This window comes from Physeter macrocephalus, unplaced genomic scaffold (genome assembly GCF_002837175.3).
Source record: "Physeter macrocephalus isolate SW-GA unplaced genomic scaffold, ASM283717v5 random_1011, whole genome shotgun sequence".
Taxonomy (NCBI): domain Eukaryota; kingdom Metazoa; phylum Chordata; class Mammalia; order Artiodactyla; family Physeteridae; genus Physeter; species Physeter macrocephalus.
Window position 1 is genome coordinate 1 of NW_021146351.1, and position 17,827 is coordinate 17,827.

Here is a 17,827-nt window from a genome sequence, read left to right on the forward strand (position 1 = left end):
TTGTGCAGTTGGAACAGGGGCCGAGGTGGGAGCGGCTTCCTGGGGAAGACGGGCCCTCGAGGGTCGGAGAGGAGGAGGCCTGGGGGGAGGCTGAGTGAGGTGCCCTAGGCTTCACCTGCCCTTGGGGGGTGTCCCTCCAGGAGCCAAGCACCAGCTCATTTAGTGTACCTGAGCCTGGGTGGGCTTTTTTTCTTTTAAAGACTTTACAAACTACGAATGAGCACCGAAAGAGTTACAGCAAATACAAACAGCATCGTCAAAACCAGGCTTTCAAAAATTCTAGCTCCCCCCCACCAAAAAAAAAAATTCTAGCTCCCAGCCTCCAAGGGCGAAGGCCGATGGCTCTGTGTCCCAGCCCTTGCTCTGTTCCATATGGAGTTTCCCATATCTAGTTTCCCAGCCCACTTTCAAAGGCCCCCTGCCGGCCTTCTAACCACCCCCGGTCTCCACTTCCACTCTGATGGGCCGGACTGTGGAGGTGACATAATGAATGACCTCTGCGCTCTAGGGTCGGGGGTTCAGGCCTGGGCAGGGGGCTCACAGGATGGGGCTTCCGGGAGAGCTCTGCCCCAGCATCCTCATAACCCACGTGCATCCAGCACCGGGAGGCCTCAGGCATTAGAGCATTCGCACGACTGCACTGAACAAACAAGCCAGAGCCCGGCTCTGCCCCAGGACGGCGGAGGATGCAAAACTAATTACGATGGGGCCCCTCCGCGAAGGAACTCAGAGTCTGTCAGTCAAGAGCTGGAACCCAGTTAGTGGCCTAGCCTGGTGCCTGGTGTTTCTTATCCTGCTGAGGATCACGGTTAATTACCATTAGGGGAGATCCTTACTTCCTGCCGGGGGCTTCGCATCTCCAGGAAGGAAGCCCAGGAGAAGGAAGTAAAACCAACTGCCTTTGGCACAAGAACTTGAATCTCAGAACCGGAGGAGGCCTCTGTCATCTACTCCAGCCCCCCTTCCCGCCGAGGGGAGGTGAACAGCCACACTTTGGTGACAAAGCTGAGTCATCTACTTCTGGGGACGCTAAGTGGTCTCCAGGTGACCTTTTTTGGGGCGGGGGGTCTTGGCCCCCCAGAGCTGTGCAGAAAAGCAGTGGTCATTGGAAAGACGATAAGCCAAGCTCCGGAGCCCGCTCCGTTCCAGGCAGCAGCTCCTCGTCTGGGTACTGCCAGCCAGAGCACTGTGACAGGGCCCTGGGTACCGTTACAGGTCAAAGTTACAGCTGCTATGTTCCGAGACCACTACTCCCCTTGGAACAGAGGCAGGGCAGGGGGAGAAGGGGAAGAGAGGGGAGGGTCATGGCCTCCGAAGTGATAAGGGATGGTTCCCAGACGTGGGTGTGCGGCCCTCAGGTCCACACAGCCGATCTCCCTAGATCTTCGGGATTTTTCCAGCCCCTACCATCGCTCTGGCAGCCCAAGCAGTGACCGTCTCTCCCCTGTTCACCCTAGAGGAACACTTCGTGGTGGCCCTGTATGACTACGAAGCCGTGAACGACCGGGACCTGCAGATGCTGAAGGGGGAGAAGCTGCAGATCCTGAAGGGGTAAGGGTCCTGGACACCGTCCCTGTGACTGCAGGACCCCACCCCCCGCCCACCTACCTTTCCCCCAACCTGCCGCCCTGCACGGCTGCCTCTAGAATATCTTCTCCAGTGCCCTGCCCCCCAGCCCAGCCCAGTCACTCGGTAGTAGGGGTTCGTATTCACTACCTCCTGCTCTGCTGTCAAAATCCTACTCTTCCTTCAAAACCCACCTTTAACGTCACCTCCTCCATGAAGCCCTCCTGATGCCCACAATGCTTGCCTGGCTGCTCCACCACAGCTCTGGACTGGAGTCTGTTGTGTCCAGATTTGTCTCCCTTGCCAGACACGATCTCGCCTGAGACCCTACCCGTGAATTCAGCTTTAGTTTATCCAGGGTTTCTTCTCAGAAACTGCTCTAAAGCTACTCTCTCGCACGTCGGGCTTGTCCTGTGGAGCCTGAGGGCTCCTTTGTTTCTTGATGTTCTGTGATAAAGTGTGAAGGCCCTGACCTTTGGACCATCTGTGGGCTCTGGTTGGTCCTCTCCTCCGCAGCCCTCCTTGTTTCTGTCTTTCCCGTCCAGTCCAAACTCACTCCCCAAACCCTAAACGTGTCCCATTAATCGAGAGGAAGGCGGCTCACCAGAGGACTGGGGCCCTCTTGGGTGGATCACGCTATGGAGACAAATCTCTCCTGGAGGCTGCGTTGTTCCCTTTCCTTCCCTGGACCAGGAGCATCTTGGGCCCATCGGACGCTGGCGAGTTGGAATGACCTGGACACACCGCATCACTGAGCCACTGGCCCCAGTTCCCTCCCTCGGCCTGACCACCTGCCTCTCGAATCCTCTGCCTCCCAGGGGTGAGATGCTGTGGGCTGTGAGCTGCCCAGAGAGGCCGGTGGGAGCCGCTACCTGTTTTGTTTTTCTTTCCCACCTAGAGCTGGAGACTGGTGGTTGGCCAAGTCTCTCATCACAGGACGAGAAGGCTACGTGCCCAGCAACTTTGTGACCCGAATAGAGACCCTGGAAGTGGAAAAGTAGGTGGACAGACGGCCCCTCAGAGCAGAGGCGTGTGCTGGCTGCTTCTAGTCTGTGCAGGGCAGAGCCAGAAAGTAGCTAAAGAGCAGAGCAGGGTGTGAACCCGGCACAGAGGGGCCAGGAGAGGGGTGGGGAATTGGTGCCGCTGGGAAAGCCTTGTCTAATGTCCCAGCAACGTTTAAATCTGTGTGTGACACTGAGGGTGTCACTCAGGGAGCCCATCTCACCCTTCCCATCTGTAAAATGGGAGCTGCCCATTTCCTGGCTAACCTGATAGAGACACCACATGTCCCATCGCCTTGATCAGCCACCCTCCTCCCCTGCCTCCAGGGCAGGACTCAGGGCTTGCACCTCGGGGGGCTCACAGGATGGGGGCCTTAGGGGACAGCTCCGCCCCAGCATCCTCATAACCCACCTGCACAAGGCACCAGCCAGGGCCTCGAGCATTAGTGCCCTGAGCAAACAGAGCCAGAGCCCCAGCTCTGACCAGGACCGGGGAGGATGCAAAACCCATTATGACGTGACCCCTGCCCTGAAGGAGCTCAGAGTCTGTCAAACTCACGAGCTGGCACCGGTCTGCCGCCTCGTCTAGTGTTCCCATCCAGCGATGGTCGCCCTCAGGAGGGCTCCTTGCCCAGCACGCCCGGCCCTGTGCCTGTCCCTGGACCAGTGTGAGGCTGGGGCACATCCACCCTAACCAGCCTGTGCTCAAGGGGCACCAGAGACCCGACCCCAAGGAGGGTGGGCTGTGAGGGAAGGTGTCAGGTGCATTCTCCCAGAGCAAAATTAACAAAGGGCACCAAATACTGCTCTCCTTTCATTTCAAGAAAACACCAAGTCCATCGCTGACAGCAGGGAAAGGGGCCGAGGGGCATTTCATGTATCAGAATGTGAGGGGCTCAGCTCAGGGTTAAGCTGGCAACAGGAACACATTTTATCTCTGGAGGGAAGGGACTTGGGTGACAATATCCCCGGGAGTGTGGCCACTCTCTGAGGTCTGTCTGCCTTTGTGCTTTTCTTTGCCAGGTGGTTCTTCAGATCAATTTGCCGGAGAGATGCAGAGAGGCAGCTTCTGGCTCCAATCAATAAGGCCGGCTCCTTTCTTATCAGAGAGAGCGAAACCAGCAAAGGTAAGCCTGGGCCTCCGCTGCCCTCCCTGCGCAGCCCGGGAGCCCCACCTGCGGCCTTGCTTCTGGGAGTTGGGAGGGGGCCGGTGTGTGGGGTGCTAGGCAGGAGAACCTGGCGGCGTCCACCCCGGGGGGGTCCCTCCCACGTCAGGCCAGCCAGGACAGCCCACGGGTATCTGATAACTGAGCGTGAGGCTGTACACGTGGACAGTTCTCCCAGGGCCCCGCTGGAAGTGTGCCCAGCACGAGGGCTGCTCCCATCTCGGGCTGGTCTCGCCCTGTCTCGGTCAGCAGGGGTGCTGAGGCTGGCGGGGGCCACGTCTGGAATCAAAGGATTTGGGAGCTGAAAGAATCCTTAGAGATAATCTCAGCTAGAGGCTGTGACTCAGACACTTCCAGGATCCTGTGAGGTATAAATTTGTGATATACAAGGAGGGGGCAGTGATCACTGAGATCTGGGGGACTCATAGATTCATACCCACTGACTGAGCAGAACGTTTCTGCCACCACCCTCAGGCCACTGGGTTTTCTCTTTCTCTGTCTTTAGTTTTCTCTCTGTCTTTCCTCCTCAAAGTTCTCTCTGCTATAAAGTATAAAACACATCTAAAAATTGCATAAATTATAAATGAGTGCATAATTATAAACATAGAGTCATGCTAAGTAAACACCTGTGTAACCACAAGAGCAAGAACATTCCAGACACCCAGAGCCCCTCTCCCTGCCCCACCCCCGCCGGAGAAGCCACCACTGTCCTGACTTGGATGGAAATCCTTCCTTACCTTTCTTTATAGTTTTACCACCCATGTTTTGTCTGTTTTTCACCTTTACACAAAGGGAATCATACTATTTTAGTTTTTGTGTGCGTCCTATTCCTTTCACTCAACACTGTAAGATTCTGTATTCGTTTGCCAGGCCTTCTGAAGCAAAGTACCAGGAACTGAGGGACTTAACAGAAATGTGTTTTCCCACAGTTCTGGAGGCTAGAAATCTGAGATCAAGGTGTGGGCAGGGTTGGTTTCTCCTGAGGCCTCTCTCCCTGGCTTGTCTATGGCTGCCTTCTGCCTGGGTCCTCACCTGGTCGTCCCTCTGTGTGTCTGTGTCCTCATCCCCTCTTCTTACAAGGACCCCAGTCATATGGGATCAGGGCCCACCCTAGTGACCTCATTTTAGTGTAATCACCTCTTTAAAGGCCCTAATTCTAAATACAGTCACATTCTGATGTACTGGGGGTTAGGACTTCAACACAGGAATTTGTGGGGAGACGGGAGACACAATTCAGCCCATAACAGACTCACTCGTGTTGTCGAGGATAGCAACAGTCTGTTCACCTTGACTGCTATACGGAATCTAGTATGTGAATATTCCATAAGTTATTGCTATTTCTCCACGCTAACGTTGGTGGACTTGGGGTTGTTTCCAGCTTGGGGCTGTTATGAACGTGCTGCTATGAACCTTGTTATATATGCTTTCTGGTGCACGTTTGCCACTAGTCTTTCACCTTTGAGGTACTGGGCCAATACCCCCATTTGAAAGATGAGAAAACTGACTCCCTGAGGGAAGAAGTGACTCACTGAGGACCAACAGTGAACAAGCGTCAGGGCCCAGATCATCTGAGGGGCACCAAAAATCTTCACAAGCTCTACAACGTGTCAAACTGGCCTAACCTGGGTGGATGGAGGGGAGTTTCCCAAGCAGGGTGAAGAAAGCCTTTGTTATCGGGACATTGCACAGAGGGACCTGTTACAGGAGAGGAGGTGGCGGCAGCGACATCAGAGGTGAAGGGGAGAGAGGGTGGCTGGGCTGTGAGCCTGGCCCCCTGTGTCAGGGCAAAGAGAACAGACAGGGCTTTCCTGGTGGGAGCGCCACCCCCTCCCCTGCCCGCCGGCTTACCCTTCAGCTCCATCCATGGCTTGAGAATTGCAGTGAGTGGAAACACTAAAGCAGCAAAAGCCGGACAAAGAGAGCTGCTTACAACCCCCTGGAGGCTCAGGGGAGCTCCAGCAGCTCGCTGCCCCTCAAAGGGTCAGAACCAGGTGGGGGAGGTGGAGGGATGCAATGGTGCGTTGGGGTGCTCTGTGCAGAATTTCCTGAAATGCACCCATGGATGCATTAAATTATATACACATACATATTAGGATATTGCCACTACTCCATTTGAATAGCAGTGCATCTATGTCCAAGAAACAATATGGGAATCATTAGAGATGACCTAAGTGTTTTGTTTGCTGTAGAATATTTCAAACGCATACGGAAGTGAAGCGAATAGTATAATGGAGCCCCTGTACCCAACACCCAGCTTCAACAATAATCCACCCAGCTAATCTCGTTTTGTGTATATCGCCACCCACCACTCTTACTTTGAAGCAAATCCCAGACATCACGTCATTTCACCCGGAAATGATGTCTTAATTGTTGCCTATTGCTAAGGGACCCCCTGGAGGGAAAGGGCGTCCCCAACCTCAGTGTGAAGGAGGAAGGGGTCTCTAAGGGTGGTGGGTGTCTCCTCCTGTCCTTGCCCCCCTCCCCAGCTAGTCCAGGCTGGGATTGGCCAGCTGGAGCTGAGGCTTCGGGACCCCGCGCACATATACACATCCCTGCATACACGTGCTCACACCCCACCGAACTCCAAAGCATCTGGAGGCCACAGACAGGATGGGAGATGGGGAAGGAACACTGCCCCCAGAAGCCAGGGAGCGAGTTCTAGCCCCGAGGGGCCTCCAGGACATCCCTTAGCTTCTCAAGCTTCGTTTAATTGGTATCTGTGTGAGTACTGACTAGTTTCCCAGTTCAAGGGCAGGTGGTCCTTACAGTGTTAAGAAATCTCAGTCTCTGGGAGCCCAGCTTTGCCTATGCCCGGCGCAGCCCACACGCAGCGTGGAGACAGGACAAGGGGATCCGGATTTTGTGAACCGCAAGGACTGAAGTCCCCTTTAAGAGGAAGGAATGCCAGATTGTAAATAGATGTTCGGGACAGTCCCTAGGAGGAGCCCACACAAGAGAGAGGCCCTAAATCAGAGCTTCCGCGGCCCTGCTGGAGGAGAGCCCGGTCTCCTTGGCTGATCTAGAGGATTCGCAAGCAGGGGGCAGCGGAGGGAATGGGGAGAACAGCTCCTTTCCTCACTAGGGTGATGCGCGGATGAATGGACTCACTAGAGCCACTCTCTGGTTCCTGAGATACCGGGGCGCGTTGCACCCACCCGGGGCGAAGTCGGGGCCACAGTTTGCCGCGTGCGGGCTGGGCTGGGGTCGGAGGCAGGGCGCGCCGCGGGGCGCAAGGCTTCTCCGCATCCTTTTGCAGGTGGGCAATAGAGGGGCAATGGCCAAGGGTTAGGGGAGAAGGGATTTGAGATGGGCTGATGGGCTGATGGGGGAGGAAAGACGCCTGAAGACAAACACCGCAGAGCAAAATCAAGCGCCCACACCCAGGACAAGAGGTGTCCAAGCCTGACACCTGGCGGGGAAGGGTGGTACTGCTCGCTGTAGGCGCGTCCTTAGGAAGGGCACGAGATGCCCCAAGCCTGCCGCTGGCCAGCGGAGGGCCCTGGGGGCAAAGCGACACCCCCCCTTCTGGGCCTCAGCTTCCTCATCTTCCAAATCAGAGTGGGGGTGTGTGGTGCCCAGAGAGCTGGACAGAGGCGCTTTGTAAAAACCATCAAGTTCGTGGAATGTTTTTCAGCTGAAAACTCTTGCCATCTAAATTGCTCTTCACCCTTGGCATCTGCTGCATTAACCTAGGAGACAGAATACCTAGATGTGTGTATGGATTTGAACAGAACCCCTGGGGAGTGTCTTATGTTCTCCCCCATGGACAGGAGTGCTTGGGGTTGTAATTTACTATTGCATGTGGAGTAGGGTCAGCCTTTCAGCTGGAATGAATGAATGAATGAATGAGTCAGTCTCTTAGTCCCTCCCACAACTCTATATTTCTCAATATCCCATGGCAAAGGGTCCCCAAGCCCCAGGGCCCAAGTTGGGGGACAGCCTGATTGCTGAGATAACATCCTGCCTGCTCCAGAGTTCTGGGATTCCCTGGCTGAGTTTTGGGAGATGTGGGGAGGAATGTCAAGGACAGAGTCAGCTGGAGCTGAGAGGAAAGGCTTCCAGGAGGGTGGAGGGTGAGATGAAGGAAAAGGTAACTTTTGATGGAAGTGGTCAAAATGGAGAGCAGGATTTGGGGAACTTTTTTCCAGGATATTGAAATGAAGCCCAAATTGCAGTCCTGGTTTTCCCTCTTTATGCCTTACTTCTCATGTATGTGTCTTTATTAACCCTCCAGGTGCCTTTTCTCTGTCTGTGAAGGATGTGACCACCCAGGGGGAGGTGATCAAACACTATAAGATCCGCTCCCTGGATGAAGGCGGCTATTACATCTCCCCCCGAAACACCTTCCCCACCCTGCAGGCTTTGGTGCAGCACTATTCTAGTAAGAGGGGGCATCTGATGAGGGGGCCTGGGGGGCTTGTACCAGAGGAGCTCCTGTATCTATCACTAAGATCTCAGGATGGTGTGAATTATTGGTGCCATCTTGGTGGAGGGGTGGAGGATTATCCCAAGGCTGGACCTAAGGACGCATTCTGTGTCCCTAATCCCCTCAACTGGCTGGGACCGCTTGGAGAGTAACAAGTATTTTCAGTCTTAGAGACAGCAAGACAATGATAGCATTCCTTGCTTAATGCAAAACGAATGCAGAGAGCTGTGTGTGTGTGGTCTGTGCACGAGGGGTAGGGGTGGGGTAGGGTGGGCAATAGCGGGCAGGGACACAGCTGGGAGTGATATGGCCCCCGTGAGAATGAGACCAGTCTGGCTCCAGCCCCACCTCTTCTTTCCTAATGCAGAGAAAGGGGACGGTTTGTGCCAGAGGCTGACCCAACCCTGTGTGAGCCTGGCTCTCCAGAACCCCTGGGCCCAGGATGAATGGGAAATCCCCCGGCAGTCTCTCAAGCTGGTCAGGAAACTTGGGTCTGGGCAGTTTGGCGAAGTCTGGATGGGTGAGTATGTGTCACGCCGGGAGCCGCTCTCTCCCTGTCCTGCGTCCTGAAGCACAGAAGTCTCGGGACTTGCCCAGGGCATCATGCTTCCCATAAAGGCTTATGAGGGGGAAGGGACTGCGGCTCTATACCCATTTGACAGATGAGGTAATGGAGGCATAGAACACTAAAGTGACTTGCCCTCAGCTGTTCCGCACATGATGGTGAAGCAGGAGTAGAATCCAACTCTCCCACCCCCTCAGCCCAGTCCCTCCTTCGTTCTTTGCTGCCCTCGAGCTGCCTTTGCCATTGATTTGTGTGTGACCTGGAACGCCTTGCTAACTCATAGATAGGCAACAGCATGTTAACCGTGGTGAGCGGTGAACCAGCGGCCCCAAGACGCTGGTAACAGACCAAAGCCACCACTTGCAGCTGTGAGACTAGCCAGTCCCTTAACTTCTGGACCCCTGTGGCCTCACCTTCAATTCAGTTGACGGTCTCTCCCCTGCTCAGCAGGGGCACTCACTCTCAGAACCACAAGGTGCTTGATTTTATCCCTGGGAAGGTCCGTGTCTCTGGGCATGATTTCATGGGGGGCGTCCTGCTGCCCACCCCCCGAATCCTCTGGCACCCAGGACTGATGCCTGAGGCGCCCCTGGCAGAAGCTCCACCTGGATGGTTGCAAGTCTGAGTCATGACTTGCCTTCTGCCTTCAGGGCGGATGGGGACCTCATGGTGGGGGTGGGGGTGTGCAGGTGCCGGCGCCGTAAGGGAAACATCACAGGGCGCAGAAAGGGGGAAGGAGGCCCCAGGCCCCCTCTGCGTTCTCTATGCTTTTGTCGTGGGCTGTGATGCTCCCTGCCACGCTGAAGCTATCAAGTGGTAGAAGAGACTCATTACGTAGGGGTAGGAGGCAGGCTACTTGACGGACAGGAGATGCACCCCAGACCCGGGTGTAGGGGCAAGGAGGTGAAATGGCTCCCCTCCCAGGCCGGTAAGTTCCTCCACTGCCTGGGGCTCCCGCCTGGCGCGGGAGGCTGGCACAAGCTGGCATCCCGCAAGGTAAGCAGGCATATCCATCGCTCTCAGGAGCTGTCGTTCCAGCCCAGGACCACTTCCGGGGGCGGGGCGGGGGCGGCTGTGGCCTCAGTGCCCCATCCCTCCAGCCCCAGGGATGGCTCCTGGAAGCTTATGTCGATTTTGGTCAAGGGATCACCTCCCATAGCCTCTGGGTCTTCTGAATGTCCTCTTCATTCTCCATCCCTGGGGCTCAGGTTATTACAAAAACAACATCAAGGTGGCCATCAAGACCTTGAAGGAGGGAACCATGTCTCCGGAGGCCTTCCTGGGTGAGGCCAACCTGATGAAAACTCTCCAGCATGAGAGGCTGGTCCGTCTCTACGCCGTGGTCACCAAGGAGCCCATCTACATCGTGACCGAGTACATGGCCAGAGGTGGTGCCCTGCCCGGGACTGCATCCTTCAGACAGAGGCAGGGAGGCTTGAGGGTGGGAGTCCAGGCTTGGGGGCCCGAGAAGGCTGAGGCTGATCTGCTGCCATGGGTTTGCCGGGCCAGGAGACCTCCGCAGGAGATCACTGAGCCATGGGCTGGATCAGTTAGCCAACATCTTTCAGATCTCGGGTGTTCCATGTGCACGGGGGGTGGAGGGAAGGATGATGAGAACAAGACGAATAAGTGGTCCTTACAGAGCGGTGTCCTCTGTGCAGGAGCCCTTGAACCAGCATTTTTGGAGTGCGCTGCTGGGCCTGGCACTGCTTGCTGCCCCCTGGGGAGGACAGAGCAAGGCAAAGTCCAAAGAACAGTAGGCTGGGTGTCCAGGGACGGTTCTAGTCCAGGGAACGTTTTACAGCCCTGTGAGCATTTTACAACACGGATGGAAAGAGAGGTTGGGCGAGATGGCCTCTGAGGTCCGTGGTGTGGCCACGCTCTCCCGGGGCAGGGGGCTCCTTCTCACCCCTCCTGTGACCCTGACCACACACTGATTCTGGTCAGACCCTAACGTGCTGTGCTAATGCAGTTCCTTAAAGGTCGTCCCGTGGGCCCCCCACGCGGAGCACCTGACCGCCCTGCTCACCTCTTAGCCACCCTTGTGGTGAGCACCCCCCGACTCTTAGAGGCCAAAGAGAAGCTGCGTTTGTTCCCTGCACCAGCCCAGGAGACGGGTCTCTCCATTCTGGTGCTTTCTTGTGCCCTTGGTCCTCGGAGGAAGAATCTCTGCCAACAAACGGTGAAGGGGGCGGGAAGATGCTCTGGAATGTTGTGCGGGGAATGAGCAGGTTCTGCTCCGGTTCCCTGGCTGCGTGACCCCGAACTTGGCTGAGACCTAACACCCTCTGAGCACCTAGTAGCAGATCGGCACCTCCTGGGTGCTGTGAGGGCTGAGATGGGGGTTTCTGTAGAGCAGAGGCACTGCAGCTGTGGGTGGGTTTGTTCTCTGGGCACAAGAGATCCGACAGAGTGCCACCCGCTTCCTGCCGCAGGTGGGGGGCAGCCCGTACCCTGAGAGGCCGGCCCAGCCAGGGTTGGGCCACTCTGCACAAGCGCAGCTGCAACTTCTCTTTCCTCAGGCTGCTTGCTGGATTTCCTGAAGACGGATGAAGGTAACCGATTGTCCCTCCCAAGGCTGATCGACATGTCGGCCCAGGTTTGTGAGAACCGAGTACAGCGGGCCAGGCCCCCAGACCCTCTCCTCCGTCCCCATGGCTTAACAAGATCAACTATTTAGAGGTTGTGTCCATTAGATTTAGGCTGGGCTGTGAAGGACAGAGAGCCCAAAGTCATCATGGCTTAAATGTGCAAACACCAGAGGTGGGCAGTCTGGGGTGGGCAGCGGGGCCCCTCCTCAGAGCAGGGACCCAGGTTTCTTCCACCCTCCAGGCCTTAGCAGGTCATCTTCCCACCCAGGGGGGCTGCTCACACTTTAGCATCTCGTCCTCCTCGGCCAGCAAGAAGAAGTGGGGGGCGGCGGGGGAGAGAAGCCCACCTCCCTCCCTTTAGAGATGCGTCCCCAAAGTCACCCACTATCCTTGCTCTCCCAGGCCCCTGGCCAGCTGTCACCAGCCAACACCTACTGCAAGGGAGCTTGGGAAATGTAGTCTTTATCCCGGGCAGCCGTGAAGGAGCGAGGTGGGTTCTGTTGCTAAGGACGAGAGGGAGGAAAGGATGGTGTGGGAGACCCAGAGAGTTCCCACGAATTCATGTCACACGGTAGGCCCGTGTTTTGTGGTGACCTCGCCTGTCCTCAGATGGTGCCCACAAATGCCCTCCGTAGACTCAGACGGTGTGAGGTAAAGAGCAAAAGGAAGAGGACGGAGCTTTCCTCCCCGGGGATTTTAGCTGAGGCTTCTAACCGGCAGCAAAGCACATCTGGTGGATCCAAGTGTGCGTCTGTTAAAACTGGAACTCTCAGCAGAACAGCTCCGGTCTGTGGTCAGCCCGTGAGACACATAAACACACACACACACACACACACACACACACACACACACACTCACTCACCGCCTTCTGGGCGCTCCTTTTCCTGCTCTAAGGCATGAAATGCCAAGCTCCCCTCCAACCACAAGCCCACGTGCCCCACTTTGCAGCCACACGGCAGCTCCCCGCTGTCCTGTCACATCTGGGAACCTTTGCCCAGACTGTCCCCTCTGCCCAGGATGCCTTTGACTCTCTTCTCAGCTGGCAGAATCCTAATCAGTGTTCACGACCCAGGTCAAGGTCACTTCTATTCAATTTTTCTGGACAAGAAAGTGCAGAGAGCACCTTGGTCATGTGTTCCCCTGGCATCGTGCCTGGTGGATGCTTCTTGAAAGCAGATCTGGGTCCTGCTAGACCTTTTTTTTTTTTTTTTTTAAATTTCTAACACCGCTCATATAGTACATATATGCATGAATACAGTATAGTACATATTTGTTAATGGGATGAATACTGCTAAATGCTGTCCAGATGTAAGATATTTGGTATCCAGCTTTATAGTCCTCACAGTACGGTACCAACACATGTGTATGATGGAACCATTTAGCGAAGGAATAAATATGAAAATATACTATAATATAGAAATGAATGAATAAACCAGTGCAATTGAAGCCTAAGGAGGAGCGGGATCAATTCCAGTGCTGGCTTTGAGGAGGTAAATTGGCTTTCTGTCCTCTGCCTCAGTTTCTTCATCCATCCAGTAGGAGTGCAGTGAATAAACCCTGAGTTAGTTTCTTTGGCTAAATGGCGCAAGAGCAGCACAGACAGCTCCTCCTGGCCCAGTGCTGGCGATCTGGGACAGAAACAACTCTCTTCTTTCACTGCCTCTGTTCCATCAGGATCCCGCTGGGTTAGGTCCTCCGCCGGGTCTCACCCAATGCTCACCGCAACCCTGGGGCCCTGGAGACCCATCCCCTCACGTTCCATGTCAGGGCAGTGACACCCCCTCCCCCAAGGAGCTTAAGCAATGATTGCAATCCAGGGCTCCCTGCTCCAGGACCAGTGCTTGCAGCTTGCTGAGGAAATGAAACCCTCTCCCCAACCTCCTGCCTTCCCCTCCCCTCACGCCCCTTCCTTCCTTTTCTCCTGCCTGCCTTCTGCCACCTTCCTCCCCTGCAGACCCTTGGAAGGAGAGGAGAGGTAGGTGGGTGAGCAGGGCGGGGCCCCTCCCTCTGATGCAGAGGGCGGCCGGAGTCCTCCTTCTTCCCGAGGGGCGCTGGCCTTCACCGTGGGGCCCATTCCCTCAGATTGCAGAAGGAATGGCGTACATCGAGCAGATGAATTCAATCCACCGGGACCTGAGGGCGGCCAACATCCTGGTGTCTGAGACCTTGTGCTGCAAAATCGGTGACTTTGGCTTGGCCCGGATCATCGACAATGAGTACACTGCCCAAGAGGGTGAGCCAAGCCTCCCAACTCCCCAAGTCCCTTTGGACTTCTTGTCATGCAATTCTGGCCTTGCCCCCAGCTAGTCCAGCATTTCCCTAAAGTGTTCTGTGGAGCACAGGTGCCTCAGGAGGAATGGCTCTGTGAGGGAGTAAGTTTGGAGACACCACCCAGTCCATCCAGCCCTCCCTTGGAGACTCCCAGCTCACAGCAGCATATTAAAGGCACTGAGAAGTCCTGCAGCTAAGGAACAGTGTACTTGTGCCTCACCTCGGGTCTCCCAGACTAACTGGAATCCCAAATACTTTTTCCATGTAACTTCTGTGAACCTCCCACAGAACCAGGGGTTCAAAGAACACACTTTGGAAAACACTGCTCTAAAGTATGAGCAGCAAACCCTAATACCTGAATTGGGGTCTCCACAGGCACTCTACTTTACTTTGTAAACCTTTGGCAAAAATCCTCTTCACAAGAGGATTTGAAGGGATCAAAGTACATCTCGTCAAGCAAGTTAGTGAGCAATATTAGCTCAGCGTATTAATCAGCTGATACGGGAGAAGGATTGACATGACTCGTTCCCTGAGGGAACTTCAGGGGCTAAAGCCAGGCAAGGTGCAGGTGGTCAAGGGCAGGCCATGCGGTCTGTTCTGGACGCCGGCCAGGGCTGCAGCCGTCCGCCGGGCTTCTTGGGCAGCACGATTTGAATCCCTTCCTCACTGTGACCCGAGGAGGTATATGGGTCATGCGTCACCGTTTCCATTTTGCAGGAGAGGATTAAGGCAGGGACAAGTTACATGACTTTCCCAAGCCATGGGTCCCTGTTAGTAAACAAGACTCACGGGACGTGCAAAAGGACTCTTCCATCCCAGGTGGAAACACGTGCTGGTTGCCCAATGAAGCCCACTGGGCAAAGACCCAAAGCGCGTGACAGGGGTGGTATTTGTCCTTTCATGCTGCGGACCCCCAGGGTCTGCACACTCCTGGTCATGTGTCCTAGGGGTCTGAGCGACTCCCTGGGTGCCTCTGTGTCTGGCGCAGCTGCCCTAACTCCGCCAGGCAGGGCAGGGTGGAGGGGAGGAAGAGCAGGAAGTTGGGGGGCTTGCAGGGGCGTCAGCCACGGCCTCACAAAGCTGCCCTCGGCTTCTCACAGGGGCCAAGTTCCCCATCAAGTGGACCGCCCCAGAGGCCATCCACTTCGGGGTGTTCACCATCAAAGCAGACGTGTGGTCCTTCGGAATCCTCCTGATGGAAATCATCACTTACGGGCGTGTGCCCTACCCAGGTAGGCGGCTGCCTCTTGTCTGCTGCTCGGGGCTGTCCTGACATGACTGTGATGGCACGTGTCCCGTCTTCAGTGCCTGGGGTTGCCCCCCTGCATGTCGGAATGGACCCCAGTGGTTGCAACAGAAACCCAAGTGTGCCACTCTGGGGGCGGGGCTTCCAGCCCCTTCCTCAACGTTGCTCTTGGCGAAAGAGCTGTGTCCCCTTCATCCAGCGGAGGTCAGTGAGCCCCCAAACCTGGAATTCAGTTAAGGTCGGGGTCTGAACTCAGGTTTCCTCCAGCTAGTTTGCCCTCAGCTGAGGGCAGGTGGCCCCTCCCTTGGTCTTGCACCTTGGGTACAAAGCCCCATCCTGAGGGTCAACCCCCGGCGCCCCAGCCTCAGGCCCGAAGGGCTGGGGCCTCTTAGCAGCCTCTGGGAGGGGCTGGGGCCTGTCCACCAAGTACCTGCGCAGTCACAGGTAAGCGAGGTAGGGTCCCACCCAGGAGGAGCTGTCCCGCACTGAGATGATCTACAGCCTCGTTTCCAGCTGTTCTCCAAGCAATAGTGGCATGCGTAAAGGTGGCACCAGCCGGGCCGCGAGGGCGGAGACGGCGGTCCGCGCCCGGCGGGCCCCTGCCGCCCTTCAGCCGCGTCCCCTCCGCCTCCAGGGATGAGCAACCCCGAGGTCATCCGCAGCCTGGAGCGCGGCTACCGCATGCCGCGCCCAGATTCGTGCCCAGCCGAGCTGTACAGCAGCGTCATCGCCGAGTGCTGGCGCAGCCGGCCTGAGGAGCGGCCCACCTTTGAGTTCCTGCAGTCGGTGCTCGAGGACTTCCACACGGCCACCGAGGGCCAGTACGAGCTGCAGCCCTAGGCCCGTGTGCAACTGACGAGGACTCTTCACGCGGCGGCTTCCTCGGCCCCAGGTGGGCTGGGAAGGCTGGGAGGGGCCGGCAAAAGCCCATTTCTCAGATGAGCAAACTAGAGGTAGAGCGGCCTGGCAGGTGGGTCACGGCTTGGACCCCGGATCCAATCTCAGCACGAACCTTCTCCGGCTGTGTGCCCCTGGGCGAGTTACTTGGCCTCTCTGTGCCTCCGCCTTCTCATTGGAGCAACGGGGAAGAACCACAGTTGTATCTACCTCGTATGTTCTTCACGAGGATGATCCGCTAAGGTGTTCAGCATAGTGTCCGGCACACTCGTAAGTGTTTGCCATCATGTCATATAAGGCTTCCTGTGCTGGCACCAAAAGCAAGGACTCTACCACAGGTGACCTGAGTCCCGCGGGCTCCCACCTGACCCATACTGCGCTCCAGCACTTTGGGACTTTCCCGGAATAAAGTCACGAGATCTGACCTTTCCCGTGTCGTTCCTGGTGACAAGCCTGGACATCGCATACATGACCTTCGTGGTTGCACGAGTGGTGCCGCTAGGGACTCGCGGACGGCCCTGGGTGAAAGTCAAGCCCCCAGTCCGCCAGGACAAGGGCGCAGACCCGACCGTCACTGCCTTTTAGGGCAGCTTGAGTGGGACCAGCGGGTGGCGCTCTCACCCCAGAAATCCTCGGCCTGTAGGTCTGAGTCGGGGTCGCTGGTGGGGGGGCCGTTGCCCTGCAAAGCGCCCGAGCTGACAGTGCGCGCCCCCGGGAGGCGAAGCAGCCGTGGGCTCCGGCGGTGCCGGGACCAGCCGCCTAAACTGATGAGGCGGGGATGGTAACGCCAAGGAAGGTTCCAGGGCTCCTCACTGTTCATGGAGGCTCCCCATTTGTCATGTTTTTGTTTTGTTTGTAACAGATTTTCCTTTTTTGAGCCGTTAGGTTTACAGAAAAATAAATGACAAGTGTAGAGAATCCCCATTTACCCCTCACTCCGCCCCCACCCCCAATTTCCCCTATTATTAACATCTTGCAATAGTGGCAGTACATTTGTTACAACTGATGAGCTAACACTGACACATTATTATCAACTGCAGTCCACAGTTTACGCTGGGATCCACTCTTTGCGTTGTGTTCTCTGGGTCTGGACGAATGTATAATCCCTCACCTATTCTTTCCTCTCTCCCTCCCCCTGAACCCTCTGGCCAACAACTTGCCATGTTTCGACTCCTCTGATCATGTGACAATCAAGGAGGTGAGAATACAGAGAAAGAAACCAGCAACAGAGAGCGTACGCGGTGTTTCCATGGTCACACAGCTCATTAGCAGCAGGATAGGGATGTGGCCCCAAGCAGACCAGCTGGACTGTGGCAGCAGAGAATGGGGGGTGCTGGGCTGGGAGAGCCTCAAGGAGGGGCTGCCGCGCAGGCAAAGGAGGACAGACATCTGCATAGTATTGCTGTTTCCAGAGTGCGTTCCCCAACAGCCCCGGGAGGGAGGGAGAGGCGGGCAGGGGGTCGCCATTATTATGCCTAAACTCTTTTCCCAAATGAGGAAACGGGCAGAGCCTCCACACACCAGGCCTGTCCAGAGGCTCTTAGCTGGCCAGTGCTGGACCCTGGATCTGAACCCGCTCTTTGCCCCCAGCCCCTATTCATGGCTGTGGAGGTAGTATTCTCCCAGCCCCAAGCTGTCCGTGTGAGGGTATTGGAAAGGGGCCCAGGCCTGAGAGAGTGGAGCCTATGACTGCTGCCCCCCAACCAGAGCTCTGGAAAGGAGTATGCCCCAGCCTGGGACCCCTCATGGATTTTGTGCTTTCTCTTCTCCCTCCCTCCCCAGAGCCAGGGCATTTGCAGTGCTATCGTAAAATGAGTTACAGCAAGACCTTTGGGATCGGATACACCTGGGTTCAAATTCAAGCGCTTCCTCTCCCGGGTGTGTGAACTCAGACACTTTGCTTGACTTCCCTGAGCCTCGGTTTCTTCATCTGGAAAATGGGCACACTAATAACTCCAACGTTTTAGGCTTGTTTTGAGGTTTAGACAAAATAGAACACATAGGGTGTTTATCCCAGTGCCTGTGTTATGGTAAATGCTCAGAAACTTTAGCTCTTTTTTTTTTTTTTTTTTTTTTTTGCGGTACGCGGGCCTCTCAC

General features: G+C 56.0%; 1 protein-coding gene across 1 annotated transcript; it reads left to right on the forward strand.

Annotated features, from left to right (window-relative positions):
- Nucleotides 1-1,381: 1,381 nt before the first annotated feature.
- BLK (BLK proto-oncogene, Src family tyrosine kinase) lies at nucleotides 1,382-16,148 on the forward strand (the record flags this gene model as incomplete). The annotated part of the gene is made up of 10 exons (XM_028486558.1): nucleotides 1,382-1,551; nucleotides 2,465-2,563; nucleotides 3,591-3,694; nucleotides 7,968-8,114; nucleotides 8,527-8,679; nucleotides 9,933-10,112; nucleotides 11,247-11,323; nucleotides 13,398-13,548; nucleotides 14,687-14,818; nucleotides 15,467-16,148. Coding segments are annotated over 10 exons (1,419 nt in total), but the record flags the coding sequence as incomplete, so codon positions are not given.
- Between the last annotated feature and the right edge of the window lie 1,679 nt (nucleotides 16,149-17,827).